General features: G+C 38.5%; 1 protein-coding gene across 1 annotated transcript in view; it reads left to right on the top strand.

Moving 5' to 3' along the window:
* Positions 1-26,314, top strand: part of ltb4r2a (leukotriene B4 receptor 2a) — a 54,460-nt gene that overhangs the window by 13,978 nt on the left and 14,168 nt on the right. Inside the window, exon 2 of the mRNA XM_056460904.1 lies at positions 24,779-25,435. Coding sequence (XP_056316879.1) covers positions 24,788-25,435 — 648 coding nt within the window. The 5' untranslated portion in view covers positions 24,779-24,787. The remainder of the gene's footprint in view (positions 1-24,778; positions 25,436-26,314) is intronic.

Below are 26,314 nucleotides of genomic sequence, written 5' to 3'. Positions count from 1 at the left end.
GACAGACAGACAGACAGACAGACAGACAGACAGACAGATAGATAGATAGATAGATAGATAGATAGATAGATAGATAGATAGATAGATAGATAGATTTTGTTAAATTAGCTCCAGATTAGCTCACACTTTATTTTGATGGTCCATTTGTTTAATTTAAGTTACATTGCATCTACATGTCAACTAATTCTCATTAGATTATAAGTAGACTGTTAGGTTGGGGTTTAGGTTAGTGTAAGTTGACATGTAGTTGCAAAGTGTCTTATAGTCAGTTAAATGTCTGTTGAAGGAGCAGTATCAGCAGATATTAAGCAGTCTATTAATGGCTCGTTTCCACTGACTGGTACGGTACGGTTCGGTTTGGTATGGGTCACCTTTATCAAGCTTGCGTTTCCACTAACAAGGGTACCCTTTTGGTGGGCGTGGTGTATGACAGAAAGTTTCAGTCGACGTCATTCTCGCTCGAGGAAATACAATAAAGCTGTACGGGTCGCTCACATATCATATGAGAAGCTCTTCTCATAAAACAGATGCTTCATACACATAAATCTGTATAATGTTTATTACTAACTTTTCTATGAACATGAGTTGATTATAACTGCAGATCAATGACAGTGCAAAACAGCCTACTGTAACATCTGTAATTATATTAAATAACTAAATAAATGAACATATATATACACATACAGCCCTTACAGTCTCCGATATGATACCAACTACAGAAGAACTACATATAGCAGACATTTCGCCCGTATTTAGGTTCAAAACAACAGAAAATATAGCCTACAGTCAGTGAAAACCTCTCATCTGTGTCTGTAATCTTCAGCAGCACATGTAGCCTCTGTTAGTCAGTAATTCCCTCATTCTGAGATCATATTAGTCCAAAATGTGAAGATAATAAGTTAGTTAATCATGGCATTTTGTTCATGTTTGCTGAATAATAATGTGCTCCTTTTTTTCCGGCTTCTCCTTTGTTTTTTCACGCTTCACTCTCGCGTTTGTCAGTGTCTGACAGGATCAGGTTACAAAAGCACGTCAATAATCAAGCGCAGGTTATTATCATCAGCTCAAGAAGTTTGTTATTTCAGATATAATGTTAGACGCGCGCGAGCGCTAGCAAGAAAGCGAAACCGCTCGCACCTCAGACTGGCTCGTAAAAAACTACGGGGCACAGGGTAAATCTGCTCTTCTTCTCGGCTTTGTGGCTGTTCATCAAGACGACGACAAGGTTTGTTTGAGCCCAGATCGACCATGGCTCGTTATTATATGTATAAATCATTCCACTTTAATCTCTCGGCTGTGTATTTTAAACATGGCGGGTTTTTTTGTTTTCATTCTGGCTTGTTGCGTAAGCGAATGACGTATCTCTGTAAACCTAAACCAATAGCGTTCAGCTGCGCGTGTGGCTCCGCCTTTTTGTACCCTTTCTTGTGTTTGGTACCCTTTCGAAAGGGTGCCGAAAAAGTGTTACGGTACGGTTCGGTTCGGTACGCCTTTTGACAGTGGAAACGGCCATAAAAGCGTACCAAACCGAACCGTACCATACTACTCAGTGGAAACGGGCCAAAATACTCAAATGGACCATCAAAATAAAGTGTTACCCCAGATTTTGGTTTCAATACTGACTAATCTAATATAGATGTACAAAAATAATAATGTAAAACATCCTATAGAAAATCGTAATTTAAATAAGAGATTTATAAGGAGTGAACTCATACGTGCTGAGCATATTCATATTTATAGCACAAAATCAATCTGAAGATAATTAACAATTAATATAATTAATTATATACACTATATAAGTTACTGAACCAGCGCTAGTGCTATATTTCTATAGCAGTTTCTCTGTGAACCTCAAGAAATATACAATTAAATTCAGTGGTATTGTAACCAGGGCTTGACATTAACTAGCCACTCGCTATTTTCACTAGCCACAATTTTATTGTTGGGAAAATATATTTTATACACATAAATATGAGTTTAACATGCTAAAATTACTTGATTTAGATTTAACGTTATCTCCACATGCTTCCTCATTCATTTCTCTTTTTGTGTGTTGTGGATGAGCTTGCTCAATAATCACGAGCAAATGGCTCATGCTTTCATAGTATTACAGTTAGTTTTTATTTCACATCATTTTCAGAGATTAAAATGACGGATTTACCAGATTTATCTCTAACCACACCAAACATAAACAATTCATTATTTCTTGGCCACAAATTTTAAATGTGCCAAAACAAGCAAAATATAGCTGATCACTATACTTTTTATTTAACAAAACATATGCACAGTAATCTGTTCTGGCTAAAAGTCCCAGATCAGCAGTTAACTACACATAAATGGGGAGTTAATCTCCCATTAAAGCAATGTTATTATAAGAAATGATTATTAAACCATATTAACGCAAAAGAAAGCAGGTAAAAAAACATACCGTGTGATAATGAAAGGATGATCACACACACGGTTAATGTTAGACCCATTAATACTCTGTTCAAAGAATGGTTAAAGCGAAAGCTACTGGCGCAACTGGCAACTCTGGAAATCTTGAAAGCAGCAAGACTGTGGGTGCATGTTCATAATAGTGACGTTGTGCGCAGAGGCTTCGAAGCATGTATCAAAAAAACGATACATCTCGCAGTAAAGCAGTGCGCCGGAGCTTGATTCGTTTTGCCATCATCACGTGATCAGTGACGTCAAAAGCTTCATTTTCGCCAATACCCACGTGACTGCTTCGAATTTTGATTCAAAGGTTTAAACACCCCCATGGGTTAGTAAAGTGCATAGCGAGAGATTAGGCGTCGATTACATACGTTTCTACTGTTTCAAAGCACAGCACCAGTCCCACACCAGTAATTAAACTAAAATACAATAGTCATTTATAGTAAAAAAGGTTTTGAGCCATACTAAAGTGTATTAGCGTATTTTTACAGCTATCTTTAAAGAAAACCGTGATATCGTTGTATAGTGTTTAACCAGCCTGATCTCACGAGAAAACGTAAGTATTTTACGTTTTGACAGTTTAGTGGCTAATTCGTACGAATTCGTACGAGTTCAGTCGTACGAAATGGTACGATTTTAAAAAGGAGGCGTGGCACCTAACCCCGCCCCTAAACCCAACCGTCATTGGAGGATGAGCAAATCGTACTAAATTGTACGAATTAGATCGTACGAATTCGTACGAATTAGCCACTAAAAAAAAAGTTACGAATTGTCGTGAGATTGTGTTGGTTTAACAGAGAAGCTTCATTCACATAGCCTCCTCCTTAGTGCTTTCGCTGGTTCGATCCCCGCTTGGAACGAGTGGGTGGGTGAAGGACTAGTTAGAATACGATAAATGTGAATCCCTTGGATTTTACTACAGTCATCTGTGGTGTAATGTAATATACCTTATGTGTAAAAAACTACAGTAATTGAGTTATTTGTTTATATTACTGTTGTTGTATTACTACATGAATGAGTTAATCAGTTGTGAACATTTGACGTTATTGCAACACAGTGCTTTCCCACACTTTAACCAATAGAGGTCCTCATCGAGCTCTGATTTAGAAAGCTTCGAGTAACGAACCTTTCTCCAATACAATTGAGTCGAGCACTTCACTGCTTCAGAAAGCTTCATTTCACCATCACTAGTTCATAACATTTGTCTAGCCTATTTGAAATATTTGTGTTTCTAGACAGTTGCTTCACGAAAGGAAACGGGAGCGTTAAGTACCACACACATCACATCAGCTGTTAGCGCGAGTGATTATCCTCTCATTCACCTGCTTTCTATTGCTCGCGCGAACGCAATTATTTTTGTCAGTCGTGTTGCTTCTCGATTCTAAGATTGACTTTGCATGCATATTGGACCATCCTTATTGTCGAACCCTGCTTTTAAGAATTATTATCCAGGAAAATTATTTTCAACCAGCCAAAGTGGCTAGTGGGAGTGTCTGTTTTACCCATCACAGCTGAAATCTACCTGCATTTGGTGGGTTGGCGGGTTTTAATGTCAAGCCCTGAGTGTAACATACGGTGCTGAACAACGGAGTGAGTATCCACATGTAGCTTTATTTATAGTAGTCAGAAGGGCAATGGCCAAAGCCAGGCGCAAACAGGAACATGCAGAGAAATCCGGACACGTTGTCAGGTACAGAGGGTCGATACAGGCAGCATAAACAATAAAACAAGGGTCAAAACACAGAGAGAGTAAACCAGGAAATGCCCTGTGATGTTACAGTGTTAGAAACCAACAAGACTCAGCCAAGTCTGTGTGTGTGTGTGTGCGCTGTATATATAGTCTGTGTAATTAGTCCTTGAGCAGCTCTCAGCTGTGTTTGTGTAATCAAAGGAGAATCATAACAGGTGCGTGTGGTGCATTACAGGATTTGTAGTCCATATGATGACGGGATTATAGTCCTCCAGCGATCTGTATGGAATAGATCATTGGTGATCGTGACCGGTGTATTGATCAATTTATCATTATGAAGATTGCTGGAGACTATTTTACACAACCACAAATATATAATGTAAACATTTAATTGAAACTGCACGTCTGAAAATACACGTTTTAATACCAACACAATATTCATTCATCTTCTTTTCGACTTAGTCCCTTTATTATTCAGGGGTCGCCACAGCAGAATGAACCGCCAACTTATCCACCATATGTTTTACGCAGATGATGCCCTTCCAGCTGCAACCCATCACCGGGAAACACCCATACACTTCCATTCACACACATTAACTACAGACAATTTAGCATACCCAATTCACCTATAGCGCATGTCTTTGGACTTGTGGGGCAAACCGGAGCACCCGGACAAAACCCACACCAACACGGGGAGAACATGCAAACTCCACATTGAAATGTCAACTGACCAAGCCGAGGCTCGAACAGCAACCTTCTCTTATACGCATTTAAACCTATTAAAGGAGACACAATATTAGCACACACACACACTTTAAAACACAATAGGATCTGTTCTTTAACAATTTGTCTTTTGTGTATTTAACAGAAGAAAGACTAGAAGAAACCCGAGAGTGAGTAACAGATGACAGCCTTTAATTGTGGGTGAACTGTGGTTTTAATGATTAAAATCTCTGTACTCCTCAACTAACCTGGATAATAATCTCTCTTATCGTCTGCTTTGACCACAAAAGCTGCGTAAAGCTTTAGTAATTTGACTAGACGGTTCATTTTCGGAGGATGATTCAGTCCAAACAGCCCTCAGACAAACTCCTCATGTAAAGGTCAGGAGGAAGTGAAGTCTGCTGACACAAGCACCGATTCACATGGCAGAAAAATCACGTCTTAATAATGTGTTTGTGCTCCAGTTTTATCATTTGAAGTGGGTATAAAGCAGGCATAGAGTGACAGGTGAAGAGCTTGATGTGGTCTAATACAGAAAACAGGCAGACTGTGAGAAAATCCACTATATAGATGCTTTCACAACTTTAGAACCACCTCAATTTGTTTCTCATGATCATTAAGACCTTTGACCTGCACACATGTATGTATATGTGTATATATTCAATTCAATTCACCTTTATTTGTATAGCGCTTATACAATGTGGATTGTGTCAAAGCAGCTTCACATAAAAGGTCACAGTAAATAGGAACAGTGTAGTTCAGTTTGTAGTGTTTAAGTTCAGTTTAGCTCAGTTCAGTGTGGTTTAATAATCACTACTGAGAGTCCAAATATTGAAGAGCAAATCCAACGATGCGCAGCTCTATAGATCCCGAACCATGCAAGCTAGAGGCGACTGCGGAGAGGAAAAAACCTTCACTAAAGGCGGAAGTGAAGAAAAAAAACCTTGAGAGAAACCAGGCTCAGTTGGGCACGACCATTTTAATTTCTCCGCTGGCCAAACGTCTTGTGCAGAGCTGCAGTCTCAGCGGCGGAGGCTGAAAGCTGGCCTCAGCGAAGACTCGTCTGTTTCTGGAGCGTCACAGGAATCAGTCATGCGCTGACGCTGTGATTTAGATGATTTGAAGCAAATCTATTTGTTGAACATGTACTCACTGAAAGAAATTATTCAAAGATGATTCCTTGGATTTACTAAATTTTTTTACGTTAAGTGGTTGTAAACAATTTATTTGTGCTGAATTTAAACAAACAAATTAAGTTGAACATTACTCAATTTAATTTGTTTGTTTAAATTCAGCACAAATAAATTGTTTGCAACAGTTTTGCATGCAACACTTTTTTTCAGTGTACATGCCTAAAGCATTCACTCAATGCCATTATCTCATTTTTGGGGGAAGTGGCGTTTAGCAGCTTTTGCATCTGAACTCTTCCTATATAATGAATCCATAAGATATTTTTTTATTAAATGTGTGAGCTATCACATACTTTTACATTTAACCTTATTTTTTATATATTATATATTTTGTTTACCTAAAAATAGTTAAACAATACAATAAAGTATTACACTTTTAGTATTTTAAGCATGAATTTCCAAATCCACTGGTTTGATTTGTTTTTGGTGACTAAGAAGGTCAAATATAAGAGACTTTGCAGTTGTGTCACTTGTGTTGGTCATCATATGTTTCCCGCAACTCCTTGTGCCGTTTCATAACTTTGATGACCTTACTATTGCTAATAATGTTACACAAAGAGATTCGGAAACATTTTATTTGCATTGTCTAGTGAAACTTCTAGCTAGTGTCCACAGTTTATGTAAGATTCTCCTAAAATTGGTATTATCTGTTAACTGTCGATATAGCTTATTTAACTTCTAGTCTGAATAGATAGATAACAACATCTATGTTTGAAGATAAGTGTCATGTGTAGACTTACAGTGTCTTATCAGTGCTCTAAATCTGCTGTTTTCAGACCAGCGACTGAATATTTTCTCACATATATAGACCACAGGCTGCGGTTATGCTTTCACAATGGTATGACCCATTGCAGGGGTGATCAAATGCATATTTGTATAATTTACAGTGTTACGACCTGAGGTCTAGGGATGTTACCGCAACAGAAAATGAATGATTGGTGGTGGGTGATGTGCAATGGCTGGAAAAAGAGAGATTGATAACTCATCTCCTCAAACAGAATTTCTAGAGACTTTTTACACAAGGTCAAATCAAGAAAAGAGAAGTTTATTTACATGGCAAAATATAACAAAGAAAACAGGTCAATAATTCAGAAGGGGGCAAGGCCAAAACAACTAACAAAAACAAGCTAACTCCTAATATGAACTTTTGCTAATCTGAAATAAAAAGAAACAAAAATACATAAACAAACTAACTCCCTCTACTAACAGAAAAAGGAGAAAACTGATTCAAAACAAAATGCCACCCACCTTCCTACTTAACCCTCAAAATAAACAAACAAAACAAATCAACCAGACTCACTTCTCTTTGGGTGAATTATTGAATGTTAAGAAGATAACTGAAAGTAGAAGTCTGACTTAAATAGCTTTACCACACTGTAAATATTGAAGTCAAATCAAATTTTGAAAGCTCTAACAAGCTAGGGATGGCTGACGTGAAACTGACGTTTCGACACTGTGTCGAGATCCCGAAGCGCAAGTGTTTCGAAACACTGTACCGAAGCATGATCCGAAACACCCAGGTCACGTGACTAAAGTGTTTCGAAACACCTGGTCACGTGACTAAAGCGATTCAAAGCATCGATCAGTTCAGAAGCGTTTGCGTGTGCATGTTGACACAGGCTTCATATTACTTTTGGGTTCGAATCCCGACTTGTACAAATACTCCAAAATCGTGATTTTATGTATTTTAATCATGTTACTATTTATGGTGTAGTCTAGATATGATACAGCCTCTGATACGCCATCAATTTAGCATCATTTTTGTAACCATTAAACAATAATTAATATTTTACAGTACTGTGATGGTTGGGTTTAGAGTTGTGGTAGACGTTAATAAAATACAATAAATGAAGAAATTTAATGAATAATATAAATAATTCTTGTTAACTTCTGTCCACAACTGTATCTGATCTAGCAACAACCCTGTTTTATGACCGAAACAAGCTATATTTATTTACAAAGTGTTTATTCGGACGTCAGACCAATGTTGAAACAAAACGATACACAAACAAAGCATCTCAAACTGATTTTAAAGCATTTCAAAATAACTGTATCAGCCTGGATACGAACCAACAATCCCCGCGTGGAAGTCTGGAACCCTAACCACTCCACTATTTCACTTGAGTATTTGAGCTTACAAAGTGGGGTTTAATACCTCAATTTGCTCAACTGTTCTTTGCTGAAATTGTTCCAGTGCAAGACAAAAATGACCACTAGGCGTCACTGTAGAGTGGAGTTTCGAAACTTCGACACATTTGCTTCAACTGTTTCAGTGTTTCACGAAGCCTCGCTTTGCCCACCACTACTTCCTACTTAACCCTCAAAATAAACAAACAAAACAAATCAACCAGACTCACTTCTCTTTGGGTGAATTATTAGATGTTAAGAAGATCACTGAAAGTAGAAGTCTGACTTAAATAGCTTCACCACACTGCAAATATTGAAGTCAAATCAAATTTTGAAAGCTCTAACAACCACAAGGTCTGTATGAGGATAAATGTCCAGCCACTGCACGATCTAGCCACCACCAACAATGGTTTGAAGTGTAGATCAGGTTAAATACTCTCTCTCCTCTCCCAACAGCCAATCACTGGAAAGATCCAATGATCGCTACCAGGTGGACACAATTACCTGCAGGGAGAGAGAGAGAGATACAGAGAGAGAGAGAAAGCGCAACAGCACATTGTGCACACAGAAAGATACGCCTCAGGACGTAACAACAGTTGAAGTAAAAAATTATGAGTCTTTTTGTAAATTTTTTTATTCTCTTTCAAATAATTAAACATTAAAATAATGTTTAATGGAGCAAAGGAGATTTTAACAATATGTCTTATAATATTTTTTCATTTTTAAGCTACTTTACTTTTACTACATTACTTTCCTAGTAATGGGTTATGTCTGGAAGGGCATCCGCTGCGTAAAACATGTGCTGGATAAGTTGGCGGTTCATTCCACTGCGGCGACCCCTGATTAATAAAGGGACTAAGCCGAAAAGAAAATGAATGAATGAACGTCAACATTACTATCCCCATAAGAAATGACTATGTTTTGATTGTCTACAGAACAAACTACTGTCCTTTAGGGAAATTAAGCTTTAATTAGAGGTCTCAAACCCCCAAATTTGCAAATTCCCAGTTGGTGTGTATGTTTTAACCCTCGTGTCGTGTTCACATCCTGTCTCTTACTTTAGTGTTCCTGGTCAAAATTGACCGGTCAGTTTTAACAGCTCTTATATTAGCACAAAAATAATAATTCCCCATATTTTTATTCAACATTCTTTAGCTGTGAACAATGTCTCAAAGTAGAGTTTAACATGAATTTACAGAATTTGACATAAAATAACTGCAGTGAAAATAAAACAGGTGCTGAAAATGTATTACAAAATGAACAATAGATGACAGAAATCAAAATACTTTGTTTCGTTACTAATAGACAGCTCGCTAAAATAACTATCAGAGGGTCTGACCAAAGAAATTGACATTTTAATCCATCTGAATGATTTATCAACCAGCAAAGCACAAACAAAACAGTGTACTTTCCTGTGTTCTGAGTGCTCGAATTTTCATTCAGTCCTTGAGTTGGACTATATTAGTGTACTAATAAAGGGAACAGTGACTGAGAGTATGACAGTGAGCATGGACTAGCACTACTTATACTTTGGTCATTTTTATAATTATTTTTTATGGGTTTTTCACCTTTATTATGATAGGATAGTGGAGATTTCAGACAGGAAAGCGTCGGGAACAGAGAGAGGGGAAAGATTGGCAAAGGACCTGGAATCGAACTCGGGTCGCCGTGAGCACGTCGGTGCTATATGTCAGCGCACAATACCACTAGGCTATTAGCACGGACTACTTTGGTCATTTTTGAAAAAGATGCTAATGGTCTAATCCAATAAAATATTTGATGCTAAGCTAAGCTAAAAGTGCCCCTGGTAGACTCAGAAATTGGCTGAAGAATGGCTGAAGAATGCCAGAAAGAAAGAAAGAAAGAAAGAAAGAAAGAAAGAAAGAAAGAAAGAAAGAAAGACACACAGATGGGTCTAGTCTGTGTGAAGATATGATTGTTGATTCACATTGGAGGATGATACCTGCCAACACTCCCGTTTTTCCCGGGAGTCTCCCGTATTTCAGACCCATCTCCCGTATTGTTCTGTCTCCCGGAAAACTTCCGGAATTTCCGGAATCGGTCAGATTTGACCCGAACACAACAGGATGGTTAATACAAACCCATAAGACTTATTTCACCAGAAATGTGTTTACCTTTGAACCGTTTGCACAAATGATGCAGCTTATTAGAAGTGAAAAGTCTGTCAATTATTTACTCACCCTTCTCACAAACCAGTTAGTTTTTATGCTGAGCACAAAAGAAGATACTTTGAAAAAAGCTGAAAACCTGTAACTATTGAATTCCAATGGGTTTGTTTTTCCTATACTACACTCAAAAACATATATTTTTGGTGCTTGTTCAAACTACTTATATAAAAGAGCTGAAACAACACAATTCTTGAGTTTCGGGGGACAACTTAATTGTTTCAGGCTCTTTCTGAAAATGTAGCCCTATATACATTTCTGGAGATTACGTATTATGTAGCCAGAAGTACATATGGCTGCTTTTTATTTGTAACACGAACGCTACGTGGTGTGACGCCGTTCCTTTTAACGCTTACCAGCTGAACGCTTACCTCCATGTGGACGGCTTTTCTGCTGTTACTGACGCATGTACGTCGGTGGACTTGAGTTGACTGCGACAACAGGGTTCAAGTCCGATGAAGAACGGTTCCAGAAAGCAGGTAAGACAAAAGGCAAAAATTAAAATAAACAAGTAAATAACGGGGTGAGAATGTGGTCAAATCTGAAAACATGGTAAAAATTAGGCGAGGGCTTTTCTTTTTATGGATTGCTTTTCAAAACATTGAGGTTGGGTTTAGGGAAGGGGGTTATTGGGTCAATCTGTGCTTTTGAAAACACTAACAGTTGGGTTTAGGGAAGGAGGAGAGTGGGTCAGTCGACAGCAGCTGAGTGGGAACAGCAGGCATGAATGGCACTCGCAATAGAAATTGAGGATCTGAAAAAGCATACACAGCGGACTCTGGTGGATTCGCAAAAACAAAAACCTCCTGGGATGTATTTGGTGCTCTCCAGAAATGTATATAGGGGTATGTTTTCAGAAGGAGCCTGGGTTGTAATCGTTTTATTTTTAAACTAAAAACAAAACAAAACATTAAGTTAACTTAATTGATTTGCGCTGGGACAACATGAAGGGATTGTGTGGAACCCAGCATTTTTTCTGTGTATTGAAGTCAATAGTTACAGGTTTTCAGCATTCTTCAAAATATCTTCCTTTGTGCTCAACTGAAGAAACTCACAAAGGTTTTGTACCTCTTGACGAGAGTGAATAATCAGAAAATTTTCATTTTTGAATAAACTATCCTTTAATTATACCACTAAAGTAGCTAGTTCTTTGTTACTGTGCATTAACACAAAACAACACAACACACCATCATTAATACTAAAATGTTTCAGCCAGAAATTCAACTCAAGATTGGTAAATGTGGCGGTTTGCCTTCTAGTAAAAAGAAGAGAGAGAAAACTTCAGTCAGCATAAATTTTCACAACTCATTTCCTGTCAAAACTTCCTGTAGTGGTGACGAAACCGAGTCTTCACGCAAACACTGGCACACTTCAGAAATAAAGACTGGCTGGCACAGTTTTACTGTTACAGTTAGTCATTTAGCAAATGTTTTTTCCCAAAGCAACTCACAAATGATTTGGAGATTCAACAACAGGAGGCAATACACACAACAAGTGCTGATTATACAAAGGGACTGATCAGAGAGTGCTCAGAGAAACATGTTTTTGTTTAAGTGCTCAAGTATTTATGGAAGAGGACGATACATGCAGTAAAATAATAATTAAAAAATTCTCTATAATTATATTCCTATTTAGAGGTAATATCTAGAAGGGATACAGCTGTGGATAGGCACATTTTTGTGACACTGTACAGCAAAAAATATTATTTTAGTTTAATGTTAGGGCTAGGGTTGGGGTGGAGGTAGCATTAATGAAATACTATTTACAATTTTTTTTTTAATGTTTGTAACAAACGATTTGATTATTTTCTTGCGCTAATAGAAATGCATCACATCACTGTTCATTTACCCAAGCCCAAGCCCGGCTTGACCCTGTCTAAAATGATGGAAATTAAGCCTGAACCCACCCCAACCCATCGGGTCCCATCAGGTTCAGGCAAAGATCTTCAGCTCTAATGCCAAATACAACCCTGTAGGTAGTTTTTTTGCCGTTTTTGTTTTGCGAATCCACCAGAGGAAACGCTTTTTGAGATCTCAAATTTCTTTTGCGAGTGCCATTCACACCTGCTCTTATGTATATCTATAACAGAGGCTGCTGTTGACTGACTGACTAAATGACTGATCGACTGACCCACCCCCCTCCTTCTCTAAAACCAACCAATAATGTTTTCTAAAGCGCCAATTGACCCGCCCACCCACTTCCCTAAACCCAATCGAGTGTTTTCAAAAGCAATCCAGAAAAAGAAATGCCTTCACCCGATTTTTACCACATTTTACCACATTCTCACCCTGTTATTTATTTGTTTCTTTTATTTTTTGGCTTCTGTTTTTGTCTAACCCGCTTTCTGGATTTGTTATTTGCCAGACTCAAACCCTGTTGTCGTCGTCAACTCCTCTCTGCGTTTCAAGTACATGGTGAGCTACTGGACAAACTGGTAACAGCCGGAAAACCTAGTAAGAGCAAAAAGGAACAGCATCATACCACCCCGGCGTCATGCCACCCCGTAGCATTCACTTTAAAGACGAAATGCAGCCATATGTACTTCTGGCTACATAATTTGTGGTCTCCAGAAATGTATATAGGCTTACGTTTTCAGGATGAACCTATGTTGGTAGTAGTAGTAGTTTAGTAAAAATACTGTTTTATATTAAATGTTGTTCAGAAAATCTTCATCATGGCTAGAGTTTTCAGAAAAGTTTAAATTTCAGTCACTCGATACTGCGTTTTTGTGTGGACAAACAGCAAAACTACATAGAAAAAAAGTGCCGTTTTGAAAATACCCATGTTTATGCGGACAGTGCCTAATTCTCTTAACTTTCTATTGTATTTCTATTCTATTTCTTTTCCTTCCTTTGTTTTGCATCTCTGTCTGTGGTCTCCTTTAATGGACACAGAGTGGATCTGTTCTGTCCGTCTGTGTTTTTTCAGCGGTGCTGTTGTTGAACGGATGCTTTGAGCTCAGATTGAGTTTGGAGATCTGGCGCAATGAGGCGGTGGCCACGTGACTGTTGTAATCACTTCAGTTCACGCTGTGTTTGTAATGCATCAGAGAGCCTGTCAGTATCTGCCGTGTGCTAATGTCTTTACTAATGTACAGTGAGTGGCTCTGGGGAAATGATAGTTTCCAGTGGTTTCTCCGTCGGCCGCCGTTTACAGTAATCACATCCTCTTTATCAGTGGATAATACTGAAAACATCTCCATAACGCAAACAGACATGTTTGTTTTTGATCTATACATAATGTACACTGATTTTTAATTCAAGTATAGGCATCCTGATGTGGAAATAGAGAACAAATAAAAAAGTTAGCATAGCTGCTGTTCATAATTTATTTGCACAAGAGATATTAATGTAACATGAAATAATGCATTTGAAGAGTTGAACTTAACTGTATCCTAAAATTTAAGTATGCTTTACTAAAGTGTGTCTGAGCCCAGACATTATCAGGAAGGCTATTCCAGAGTTTAGGAGCCATATATGAAAATGCTCGTCCTCCTTTAGTGGACTTTACTAATATGGGTACTAACAAAGCTGCTTGGAGCCATATATAAAAATGCTCAACCTCTATTAGTGGACTTTACTGTTATGGGTACTACCAGAAGCCCTGGGTTTTGAGATCTTAAAGCAGGGGTCACCAAACTTGTTCCTGGAGGGCCGGTGTCCTGCAGATTTTAGCTCCAACCCTAATCAAACACACCTGAACAAGCTAATCAAGGTCTTACCAGGTATATTTGAAACACCCAGGCAGCTGTGTTGAGGCAAGTTGAAGCTAAACCCTGCAGGGACACTGGCCCTCCTGGACCAAGATTGGTGACCCCTGTCTTAAAGAGTGGGTTTGAGCCATATATAAAAATGCTCAACCTCCTTTAGTGGACTTTACTGTTATGGGTACTACCAGAAGCCCTAAGTTTTGAGATCTTAAAGAGCAGCTTGGAGCCATATATAAAAATGCTCAACCTCCTTTAGTGGACTTTACTGTTATGGGTACTACCAGAAGCCCTGGGTTTTGAGATCTTAAAGAGTGGGTTTGAGCCATATATAAAAATGCTCAACCTCCTTTAGTTGACTTTACTATTATGGGTCCTACCAGAAGCCCTGAGTTTTGAGATCTTAAAGAGGGGGTTGGATTGTTGCGAGACAGAATGTTGGTTAGATAAACAGGATAATCCACTTATGGGTAGGCCCACATGGAATCGACGTGCGGAGAAATCTGCAAATTTCCAACCAATCATTGAATCTATTTATTTGCTTGTGTAAATGTGTGTAAATTTATATTTATTCAGTTTTTTTATTAATTTCAGTAATATTATTGACTAATATGAACGTATCCGTTTGATTTATTTACAATACAGTTTGTGAAGTAATATTTTCTGTCTTTTAGTAGAGATATTATTTGAGAGACTTGCTTTGTTTACCAAACAAGTAGATTTAGATGGATTTGCACTGTAAACATTAAATAAACATTAAAAACTATTGTTTTTCATTTCATGTATTAAATTTTTAGTTACGATACTCACAAAATAACATTTTTTACAAAATTCTCAGCAGAAATAGCAAACAATGTCCGCAGATTCTGTCTGGCCCTACTAATAGGTAATAACCAGTGTTGGGCAAGTAGCGTCACTACAAGTAGTAATGCTACTAGCTTAACTACATTTATCAGTATCGTGGCGGTAGCGTTATGCTTCATATGCCTAATATGATTCATTGACAGGTTTATTGGTCACTAAGATATGACTGACTTGGATTTAAGTTGCTTCGATTTAAAAATTAAAATAGCAAAAATAGCTTAGACTGTTGTAATCACTTCAGTTCACGCTGTGTTTGTAATGCATCAGAGAGCTTGTCAGTATCTGCCGTGTGCTAATGTCTTTACTAATGTACAGTGAGTGGCTCTGGGGAAATGATAGTTTCCAGTGGTTTCTCCGTCGGCCGCCGTTTACAGTAATCACATCCTCTTTATCAGTGGATAATTCTGAAAAATTTAAGTAATGCAGGCTGTGTATGCTTTACTAAAGTGTGTCTGAGCCCAGACATTATCAGGAAGGCTATTCCAGAGTTTAGGAGCCATATATGAAAATGCTTGTCCTCCTTTAGTGGACTTTACTGTTATGGGTACTACCAGAAGCCCTGGGTTTTGAGATCTTAAAGAGTGGGTTTGAGCCATATATAAAAATGCTCAACCTCCTTTAGTTGACTTTATTATTATGGGTCCTACCAGAAGCCCTGGGTTTTGAGATCTTAAAGAGCGGCTTGGAGCCATACATAAAAATGCTCAACCTCCTTTAGTTGACTTTACTATTATGGGTCCTACCAGAAGCCCTGAGTTTTGAGATCTGAAAGAGCGGCTTAGAGCCATATATAAAAATGCTCAACCTCCTTCAGTTGACTTTACTATTATGGTCCTACCAGAAGCCCTGAGTTTTGAGATCTGAAAGAGCAGCTAGGAGCCATATATAAAAATGCTCAACCTCCTTTAGTTGACTTTATTATTATGGGTCCTACCAGAAGCCCTGGGTTTTGAGATCTTAAAGAGCGGCTTGGAGCCATACATAAAAATGCTCAACCTCCTTTAGTTGACTTTACTATTATGGGTCCTACCAGAAGCTCTGAGTTTTGAGATCTGAAAGAGCGGCTTAGAGCCATATATAAAAATGCTCAACCTCCTTCAGTTGACTTTACTATTATGGTCCTACCAGAAGCCCTGAGTTTTGAGATCTGAAAGAGCAGCTTGGAGCCATATATAAAAATGCTCAACCTCCTTTAGTTGACTTTATTATTATGGGTCCTACCAGAAGCCCTGAGTTTTGAGATCTTAAAGAGTGGGTTTGAGCCATATATAAAAATGCTCAACCTCCTTTAGTTGACTTTACTATTATGGGTCCTACCCAGAGGCGCAAAAATGGGGTATGCAGTATATGCAGTGCATAGGGGCGCCGCACATGGGGGGGCGCCATTGTGCCAAAACTATTTTTGAAATGAGCCTTTTTAAAAGTTTCAAATATTGAATAAATAAATATATTTGGTAAAAAAAAAGTTTATTTGGCATTTTATACGAGTTTAATGTTGTATTTTATTAAATAAAAATAATATAATACCACCCCCCCCCCCTCCGTAGACCAGTTGATTAATCCGTTATTCAGTTACAGTCACTTGTTTAAAATGGAGAGAAGGATGAAGAGGAGTAGTGCCCAAAATAGAAAACGAAAAAAAGAACATGTAAAACAATGCCTTAAAATGAAATATGCTATGTCAAATTGGATAATCAGAGATTGGTAAGCTTATACTATTATTAACATACTATTATTCACCTTCTGTTTTTGGGAAATAGTTCATAAATCATAACCGCCACCTAGCCTGGGCTTTACCCAGGGCCGGAGCGAGCTGAACTGGCGCTTTAGGCGAACGGCGATCACGCCGCCCTCAACCCGTAATGTTAAGTGAAAAAGAAAGTTACCGGTTCGCGAGGACCGGGGTGTTCGCTGACGCCGCCTATTCACCTTATTCTCCGGGTACGAGCGGGCGCAGCCATTTGAATCATTTTGGCTCGAAACTTCCGCTCTCATTCACTTCCATTCATTTTTTAACGTTAAAAACAGCTCGTTTTGCTGCTTGGTGTTGCAAACTGACGTTTTCTTATTATATTATTCTACTTTGTCTGTATTGTCATGCAAACACTTGTTTGTGGAGTAAGTAGTTTGACCGTTTTCTGCCGTTTATTATTCCTAGTCATTTCTCCCATAGGCAGCTGAATCGGAAGTTCTAAAACAATCGCAAAAACGCGCGCACTGCAGAAGGCATTGTAGAATAAGGTCAATACTGTAGGTCGCCTCTATAGACGCGCCGTTCCTGCTTTTACCAAACGTAAGAGCAGAGGAGGTGGTTTTGTCCAGGCAGGGGGACAATGATGCACGATCACACCGTGGCTGCGTCCGAAATCGCATACTTCCATCCACTAAAGTATGTAAAAACAGTATAATTCGATGGGCTAAATACATATACCTGGCGTAAGTCCATTTGACTTTACGGTAGACGTTTGATAGTCGCAAATAACTTTTTTTTGTGAAGCATATAACTGACAAGCATACTGGGTTATATGTAAAAGTCATAAAAATCAATCAATAAAAAATACATTACATATGGGGAGATCCATCATATTTAAATAATTAGATTGTACAGATTATTTTATTATTATTATTAGAAAGGTTTTATGGCCTTCTTGTATCTTGTAATTGAGGTCAAATAATTATAAAATATTTTAAAATCTTTACAGAAAAAAATAAAGGAGGAAGTTATAGACATTACTTTAACCTGTATGTGAAATTTCCCAAGAACAATTATCAACTTCAGAGCAATATTGAGTGTATTATAGCCAGTTTTACAGTTAAAAAAAGAAACATGCATTCGTTATTTTGTAAAATGAATTAAAAAGCAACCCTGAAACCTGTTTACAAAAATCATCAGAAAATGTACAAGTACAAAATAGATGTAAAAGACTTTCAGGCTCAGTGTTACAAAAAGAACATTTGTCTTTAAAAATTTAATACATATATTGCAGGGGTAGAACCTGTGTAAAAAATTACACAGCCAGAACACTTATCTATGGACTTCTTTTATTTTTGTTTGTATTGTGTGTGTTTAGATGTGTGGTCTTGGTTAGCCCTGCATCCTCACAAATTTTGTTATACGTAAACTCTTAGGGGGTGGGGGCGCAAAACTTGATCCCGCATACCCCTCAGTAAATGTGCAGTTGCGCCCCTGGTCCTACCAGAAGCCCTGAGTTTTGAGATCTTAAAGAGGGGGTTGGATTGTCGCGAGACAGAATGTTGGTTAGATAAACAGGATAATCCACTTATGGGTAGGCCCACACGGAATCTGCGTGCGCAGAAATCCGCAAATTTCCAGCCAATCATTGAATCTATTTATTTGCTTGTGTAAATGTGTGTAAATTTATATTTATTCAGTTGTTTTTATTAATTTCAGTAATATTATTGACTAATATGAACGTATCCGTTTGATTTATTTACAATACAGTTTGTGAAGTAATATTTTCTGTCTTTTAGTAAAGATATTATATGAGAGACTTGCTTTGTTTACCAAACAAGTAGATTTAGATGTATTTGCACTGTAAATATTAAATAAACGTTAAAAACGATTATTTTTCATTTCATGTATTAAGTTTTTTAATTACGATACTCCCAAAATAATTCCACATTTTTTTTACAAAATTCTCTGCAGAAATAGCAAAAAATGTCCGCAGATTCTCTCTGGGCCTACTAATAGGTAATAACCAGTGTTGGGCAAGTAGCGTCACTACAAGTAGTAATGCTACTAGCTTAACTACATTTATCAGTATCGTGTCGGTAGCGTTATGCTTCATATGATTCATTGACAGGTTTATTGGTCACTAAGATATGACAGACTTGGATTTAAGTTGCTTTGATTTAAAAATTAAAATAGCAAAAATAGCTTAGATGTAGCTAAGCTACTTTTGCCAAGTAGCTTTTAGCTTAGCTTGCTACATGTTCCAGAGGGTAGCTTTTAGTGTAGTTAAGCTACATTTTAAGTAGAATAGCTAATAGCTTAGCTCACTTCATTTTTAAGTAGCTTGCCCAACACTGGTAATAACTATATCCAGCATCCAGAATTTTAGGTAAGAAGTTATATATAAACAATACAGAACCAGGCAGCCAGTGTAAGGAAGATACAATTGGGGTGATATGATCATATTTTCTAGACCTGGTCAGAACTCTGGCAGCTGCATTGTGCACTAACTGAAGTTTATTAATAGCAGATGCATCACAACCAGCGAACAGAGCATTACAGTCATCCAATCTAGAGGTCATAAAAGCATGAACTACCTTTTCTTTATCTGAGACCAATAGCATGTTTTTATGCAATTTTGATCTATTATAATTAATTATTAAATGTAGTCGAGTATGTTATGTTATGATGGGTACATGTGGGGAAAGATACACTCTAAAGAACACCAGGAAGTGTTTAACTGTTCAAACGTCACCTTTAATTGATAGGACAGTAGAAAGTAGAGAAAGGGAAAGTATCAGCATAACCCCCCCAAATCATGCCCTAATGCACCACATTGCATAACATAATGGCACACCGAAGTATAAGACAGGAACTGTGCTTTAAACTCTTCTAGCATGCTACAGTACTGGAGTAATTTATAGTGTTTTTGAATCATAACGTGTGTTATATTGTATGTGTTACTGTATTTACAACCCATTGTTAATAATTGCTACAGTTTAGTGTTGTATTAACTGTAGTGAACTGATAAACTGTAAAAACTGTAGTATACTTTAGTTTCTACTACAGTAAACTAGTGGTGTATTGTAGTATAATATACAATAGTTGTAGAAACCTACAGTATTGGATCATTTGTTTATATTACCATAGTTGTTGTGTTACCATAGCAACTGCAGATTCAAAACAGATAAATTCAACCCAGTCTCATTGCAGATACATACCTAGGTGTGATTTTTCTTGGGACATCGAAATACATAACCGGAGGTACGTCTGCTCAGTTTTTGTTCTTGCAAATCCACTAGACGCCACTGTGTATGCATTTTAATGATCTCAAATTTCTCTCGCACATAATCAATAAATCCACCAGAGGGTGCAATATACAGTACAGCCAACCAGAAAAGACAGAAAGATAATTCATAATTCTCTCCAGAAATGTTGACGGGAATGTATCCACAATGAGGCTGTGTTGGATCAATTTAAGAACTTCACTTTAGTACTTTACTATAAATTACTATTTTTTTCATGTGGGATGACAAGATCCATGATCAGCATCACCAACAAGTTATATGGACAGTAAACCCACTTAAAAAAAAGTACTGTAGTCATGTATACTAAATAATATGGTGTTTTTAAACTATAGTAAAGCACTTGAATAATCTGTTGAGGTAATTGTGTAGCTGCATACGGTTTCACAACTATAGAAATACAAACAAATTACCCAGTACTGTTATAAAAAACAAAAGATTACTACACTGTTCATTGCAGCTTATCAGTTCACTATAGTTAATACCACACTTTACTGTAGCATTCATCAACAAAGTGTTGTAAAAACTCTAATATGTACAGTATAATAAACTTTACTATTGTATGGTTCAGAAACACAATATAGTATATAGTATTTTTTTATGTGGGAACAGAATCAATCTAAAAATAAGTGTCCAATTCATTTTCTCCACAGACTGACATACTTTTCTAATGATTCTGTAAGAACCTCTTAAGAAGCACCAAGCAGGAACTCTGTGGGTATTAATTGTTGTTATGCTTCTGTTGATGGCATTTTTCCAATATCATTTTGAACAGATTAATTTTAATAGCCTAAATCGGTCTCGGTAAATGACACAATCTCATAGCTAAATGATTTTGTTTATAGGATTTACATTTGTATATATACACTACCTGACAAAAGTCTTGTCGCCTATCCAAGTTTTGCAACCCAGGCTCATTCTGAGATAGTAGTCCCGGGGACGTTTCTGGAGACCGCGAAATACGTCCCGGGAGGTACGTATTTTTGCAGTTTTTGTTTTTGCGAGAGGCCGCTGTGCGCGCTTTTCCCGCGCCGTTCTCGCGTAAACCCGCTAGAGGCCGCTGTCGAACGGCCTTCCGCCTGTCTGCCTGGATGACAGAATGATTGACCGTGCGACCGGCCAATCGGCTGACCCACCCTCCTCCGTCCCTAAACCCAACCAACGACGATTCACAAAAGCCGTCCAGAAAAAGAAAAGCCCTCGTCAAATTTTTACCACGTTTTCGGATTTTGACCACATTCTCACCCTGTGACGAACTTGTTCACTTCATTTTTTGGATTTTGTTTTTGTTTTCTTACCTGATTTCTGGAACCGCTCTTCCCCGGACTCGAACCCGGTCGTCGTCGTCGTGGTCAGCTCCTCTCTGCGCCTCGAGTCCGCCAAAGTACACGAAGAGCTAACTGGACAAACTGGTTGCAGCGGGAAAGCCCTCCACACGGAGGCGAGCGGCCGGCAAGCGGTGAAAGGAACGGCGTCACAGCGCCCCGCAGCGTTCGCTTAAAAAAATTAAATGCAGCCGTACGTACCCCCGGCTACGTATTTCGCGGTCTCCAGAAACGTCCATGGGACTACATTCTCAGAATGAGCCTGGGTTGAAGTTTTAGGAACAACAAATAATAACTTGACTTCCATTTGGTATCAGAAGTGGCTTATATGAAAGGCAAAGGCCTCTAGCTTGCGCTTATTTGACTATGATCATGCCTTGATTTCTGATTATTTGATTGGGACAGTAAGGACAGACTTAGCTTAGACAAAAGTCTAGTCATTTAATAGAAATAATGTCCAGAATAGAATATAAAGTCATGGTGCAGTGGAAACAGAGTGAATATTGTGTCTGACTCCATCATGAGCTTGTATGTTTGGCAAATACACATAATAGGAAAATTTGTAAACCTTTTATTTTTTGTAAATTTGTACATTGTAAAGGCTAAACCCCAATGGTAAACAAATGAACATAAACAATACTTCTATTCTTCCAGTACTGCTAAAATGGTCATTATCTATGCATTTATCTACTGACATGCAAATCCCAGAGCTGAACGGATGTCATTATCAAATTATATTTTCAAAGTTCATTTGAAAATATCAGTTCATCAGTAAACCAGTGCTCTGTCATCTCACTGTGTAATGAGAAAAGATGCTAAAACAACTGCATGCGCTAGTGAGTTTATATTTCAGACTATTCCAGAAACTTCAAACTCAATGTATATTAACTGGAAATAAAATAGTTAAACATTGAAATGAAAGGTTTACTGCAGTGTTTACTTTGTCATCATTGCAGGAAATGACTTTCATCTAGCTGTGTTTGTCTAGCTGCAATAGCTTCATTTATTGTAACCGTGCACATTCCTGTGTCTGTAATCTACTCTTTCAGTTTTGATGTACGAGAAGCGCAGGATGAAAACATCTCATAGTGTTTATCAAACTAATTAATATTCGTGAGCTTTGAATAATTAACGTTTTTGAAAAAACTCTTCTGTCCATGAGTGCTGCATTTACTTGATCATAAACACATTTTATTAATAAATACACAATATACCATTACTGAACAATATTATTGCAAAATTAAAACTATTTTAAAATATCATAAGACGGTAATATTAGGTTACATTTAGGTCACCAGCATCTAAGAACAATGTCATTTTGACGTTCAATAACGACGTGAATTGACGCTGATATTTGGTTGATTTTAGGTTGTGTTAGAAAGTGACCAAAATCCAACGTCAAGCCAACATCTTAAACCAACGTTATATTGATGTCAAATACTGACATTTATGGCAACCAAAATCCAACGTCTGATAGACGTCATAGTGGTAACACCCACGTAACCTCAAGCTGTAACATCATTAGATGTTGATATTTGGTTGTGTGGAAAAGTAACCAAAATGCAACATCTCTCTGATGTTGGACATTGACGTCGGCTTGACGTTGGGTTCTGATGTCAACCCAATTTTCATTTCCAAACAAAATGCAACGTCCCATGATTTTGGGGTACAACACCAATCTGACATCATGTTGACGTCCTGTGCCTGCTGGGTATGCTGTTCTTTTGAACTTTACATACGTATATAGAGTCATGTTTAGAGTCTTATAATTATATTAAAAAAGTAGAAGTATATATATATCCTGTACTTTAGAACTCTATGCATTATGAGGCCACTCTAGACACTGCGCAGGGACACTCCTGACAAGAGTATTGACATGAGCCGAACGCGTTTTTGTGTTTAGAGGTGCCTTTTTTAAGTGAGTTTATAATGGCTATGTGCATATTGCACTGCTTATGGGCCCTCTGAGAGTCACGTTTTAACCTACTGCGCCTCACGGTTTTGCCTGCAGTTGAAAAAAGTTAACTGTGAGAAGGAAAATTTAGTAACGTCAGTCGTGTCTTTTTCATTGTCCAATCAAATGAAAGCAGAGGCAGGGTTTCCATAGGGTATATGCGGAAGCATGCAGAAAGACTTTTAGTTTGTCAGTAACCTGGGTTAAGCACTTCTGGTGAACTGTATGCCATTAGAAAATCAGCGCGTTTAAGGTTTGTTTTCTTTAAGAATCGGTGATTGGTTGAGTGTTATCCGATATAAAGTGGGTCTCAGATTGTATAAGAAGCACTGCGTTAAATTACAGTTTTCCTCGCCATGTCTTTAAAATAAGAATATTTGTTTTCCCACCGGATATTCAAAGGAGCTTCTGCGCTAGCCTGCCGATCCTGATAGGCGTGTGCGAGTAAACGGCTTTCCATCTCGTTGAGCAACTAAGTGCTGAAGTCTATTTAACTGATTGTATTTTAACCACGTTACAACATCGATGCTGAAAAGGAACCGTATAAAATGGAAAAAAGTCACATTAACTGTTCACTGGATGTTTATCGTATGGGAAGAAACACTAGCTCCGCATATAGCGTATTGAGGTGACAGCAGTGTTTTTGTTGTTGTTTGTTTTGATGACAACAGAGACTTTTAAAGATTGAGGGGAGACTTGTGGTCGTCGTTTCGAGTTTTCCGAAACTGTGACTTCACACATCTTGGAATATTACAGTATTATTGTGGAGGGGAGGACATGGTTAGACTGCCCACAGGTTGGAAATCGGCGGCTAAAAAGAATGAGCAGGTTGGGAAATCGGCGGCTAAAAAAGTAGGTCTATCTTCATCCCGGGATTTGGCATCAGTGTGGTAAAGTTCGTTTAAGGTTGGGAGGAAGAAGGCAGGGTCAGCGGTACAGGTCACTCAAAGGACTTTATTTGAATTATTCCTCAGGTAACATTAGAGCATTCAGTATCGTCTCTCTTTCGTTCTCTGCTTGTCATCTCTTTTTTAAAGTGTCTCTCCAGCGCAATACTGAGAGAAAACAGGTGTTTATCATTACTTTGATTGACCTACTATTTCAGCTGCCGGTCTCGCAATCTGGTCTTCACCGTTGCAGGCAGTCCGACCATGTCCTCCCCACCACAATCATTTGTCAGCAAAAAAGGCAATGCAGTGCATCCTGCATTCTCAGAAGGAAAATCGTGTTTGATGTGTATACAACCTCCAAAGGGTGTCTTTCCAAGATTAGAGCTCTTAAGACAACAAGCCAAATATGCATATTCTATTCATTCAAATATCTGTATGTGTAAACTTGTGAAATTACATTCAGGGCGCCTGTCCACCAAAGCGTCGTTGTACTGTAGAAATGCCAGTTTTTTAAATGCCTACTGCGTTTTAAAGCATTTTAGAGCAATTGGAGAAACACTCACTGCTGATCGTTTTTAGAACATCTCTCGCTTTTTATCAGTGCAAAAACTCTTCCCTGGACACGTACCCTTATGGGCAGATTTACCCAAATTCCAGAACTGACAATATGTTCACTATTCCCTCCTCAGGTTGCCAAGATGGCTTTGAACCTTCTGTCCCCCTCTGCTCTCCTCGAGATCGCTCCATCCTCCCTCCCAATGGCCCTTCAGAGTCCATCTTTCTACGCCTCAACACTGCATCCCACAAACCTCTCCAACAATGCCAGTGGCAGAGGCAGCATCATGGGCAACAAAGGCGGAGCGATAACTGGTGCTGCCATTCTCAGCCTCGTCTTCCTCCTGGGCGTCCCAGGGAACGTCTTTATCATGTGGAGCATCTTGGCCCGAGCGCGGCGTCGCTCCATCACCACCCTGCTGATCCTGAACCTGGCCTTCGCTGATGGTTTCCTCATGCTGCTCACGCCCTTCTTCATGGTGTATCTCGTTCAGCGAAGTTGGGTTTTAAGCCTGGCGCTGTGCAAAGTCCTGTACTACCTCTGCTGCGCCAACATGTATGCCTCCATATTCATGATCATGCTGATGAGTCTGCACCGGCTGGTTGCGATCGTGTGGCCGAAGCGAGTAGGGGCGAAGACAGAGCGAAAGATGCTGACGCGGGTGCTGGTGGGACTCTGGGTTCTCGCTCTGGGACTTTCTGCACCCGTTTTAGCCTTCAGGAACATCACCAGCGACAATAAAAAGCCTGAGAAATTCGTGTGTGACTGCATCCATCAAGAAACACAATATGTGAGTCTTTGAATGTTTCAAAATATCTTAAACATACACATATAAAAAAGCACTGACAATTACACATATGATATAAACACAAGAGCTGTGGAGAATTGTTTTTGAGTAATTCAAACAATAGCTATTCTCTCTTGAATGGACTTTGAGCTTAGTGTTTAATAGCAGATGATGCTCTAGACTAGTTTTTAACAGCAGGATCTGCTCTAGGCTATTTTTTTAACAGCAGATTGCACTCCAGGCTAGATTTAGCCGCAGATAGCATTCTAGACTGATGATGATGATGAAAAAAATGATAATGAAAAGCCTTTATTTGTCACATACACTTTTACATGCAGTGAAATTGGACCCCCAAGCGTCTCCTTATCTTGCTCTCCGGCTGAAGTTGGACTGACTGCTTTTATCAATCGTCGATACCCCAGGGCCCCACCTAAGTCCATCAGCAGAAACCTTGTTATCAAAGTGCCGAATAGATAGATATCTTCAATATCCTCCAAGGACAGAGCAGCCAGGCACATTGAGCACCACTTCTCCCACACGTTTATAACGTATTCAGCTGCAAAAGTCCCAGCAGGACAGTTGGGTTCCCCTGAACCCAAACTTCTTGTCGAGAAGATGGTGTCCATTGCGTTTAGAGACCAGTTGATCAAATCCATAATTCCTTATTTGTTTGGAGAGTAGGGCAAGTAGAGCCTCAGAAATAGAAAAAGACTAGACAAGACGAGCCAGCCAGAAGAGGTATTATGGGAGGGAGAGGAAAAAAGTGTGACCGCCGAGAGCCAAAGAAGAATAGCTTAGAACAGAGGGTTGGGGCGAATGCCTTTTAAAGAGATCGTCATTTATAATTTGACGTAACTTTATTGTTTTTTGTTTCTAAAAGCA

Source organism: Danio aesculapii, chromosome 7, assembly GCF_903798145.1.
Source record: "Danio aesculapii chromosome 7, fDanAes4.1, whole genome shotgun sequence".
In the NCBI taxonomy this organism is placed as follows: domain Eukaryota; kingdom Metazoa; phylum Chordata; class Actinopteri; order Cypriniformes; family Danionidae; genus Danio; species Danio aesculapii.
Note: the sequence above shows the minus strand (reverse complement) of the source record. Positions and strands in the feature narration are given on the sequence as shown.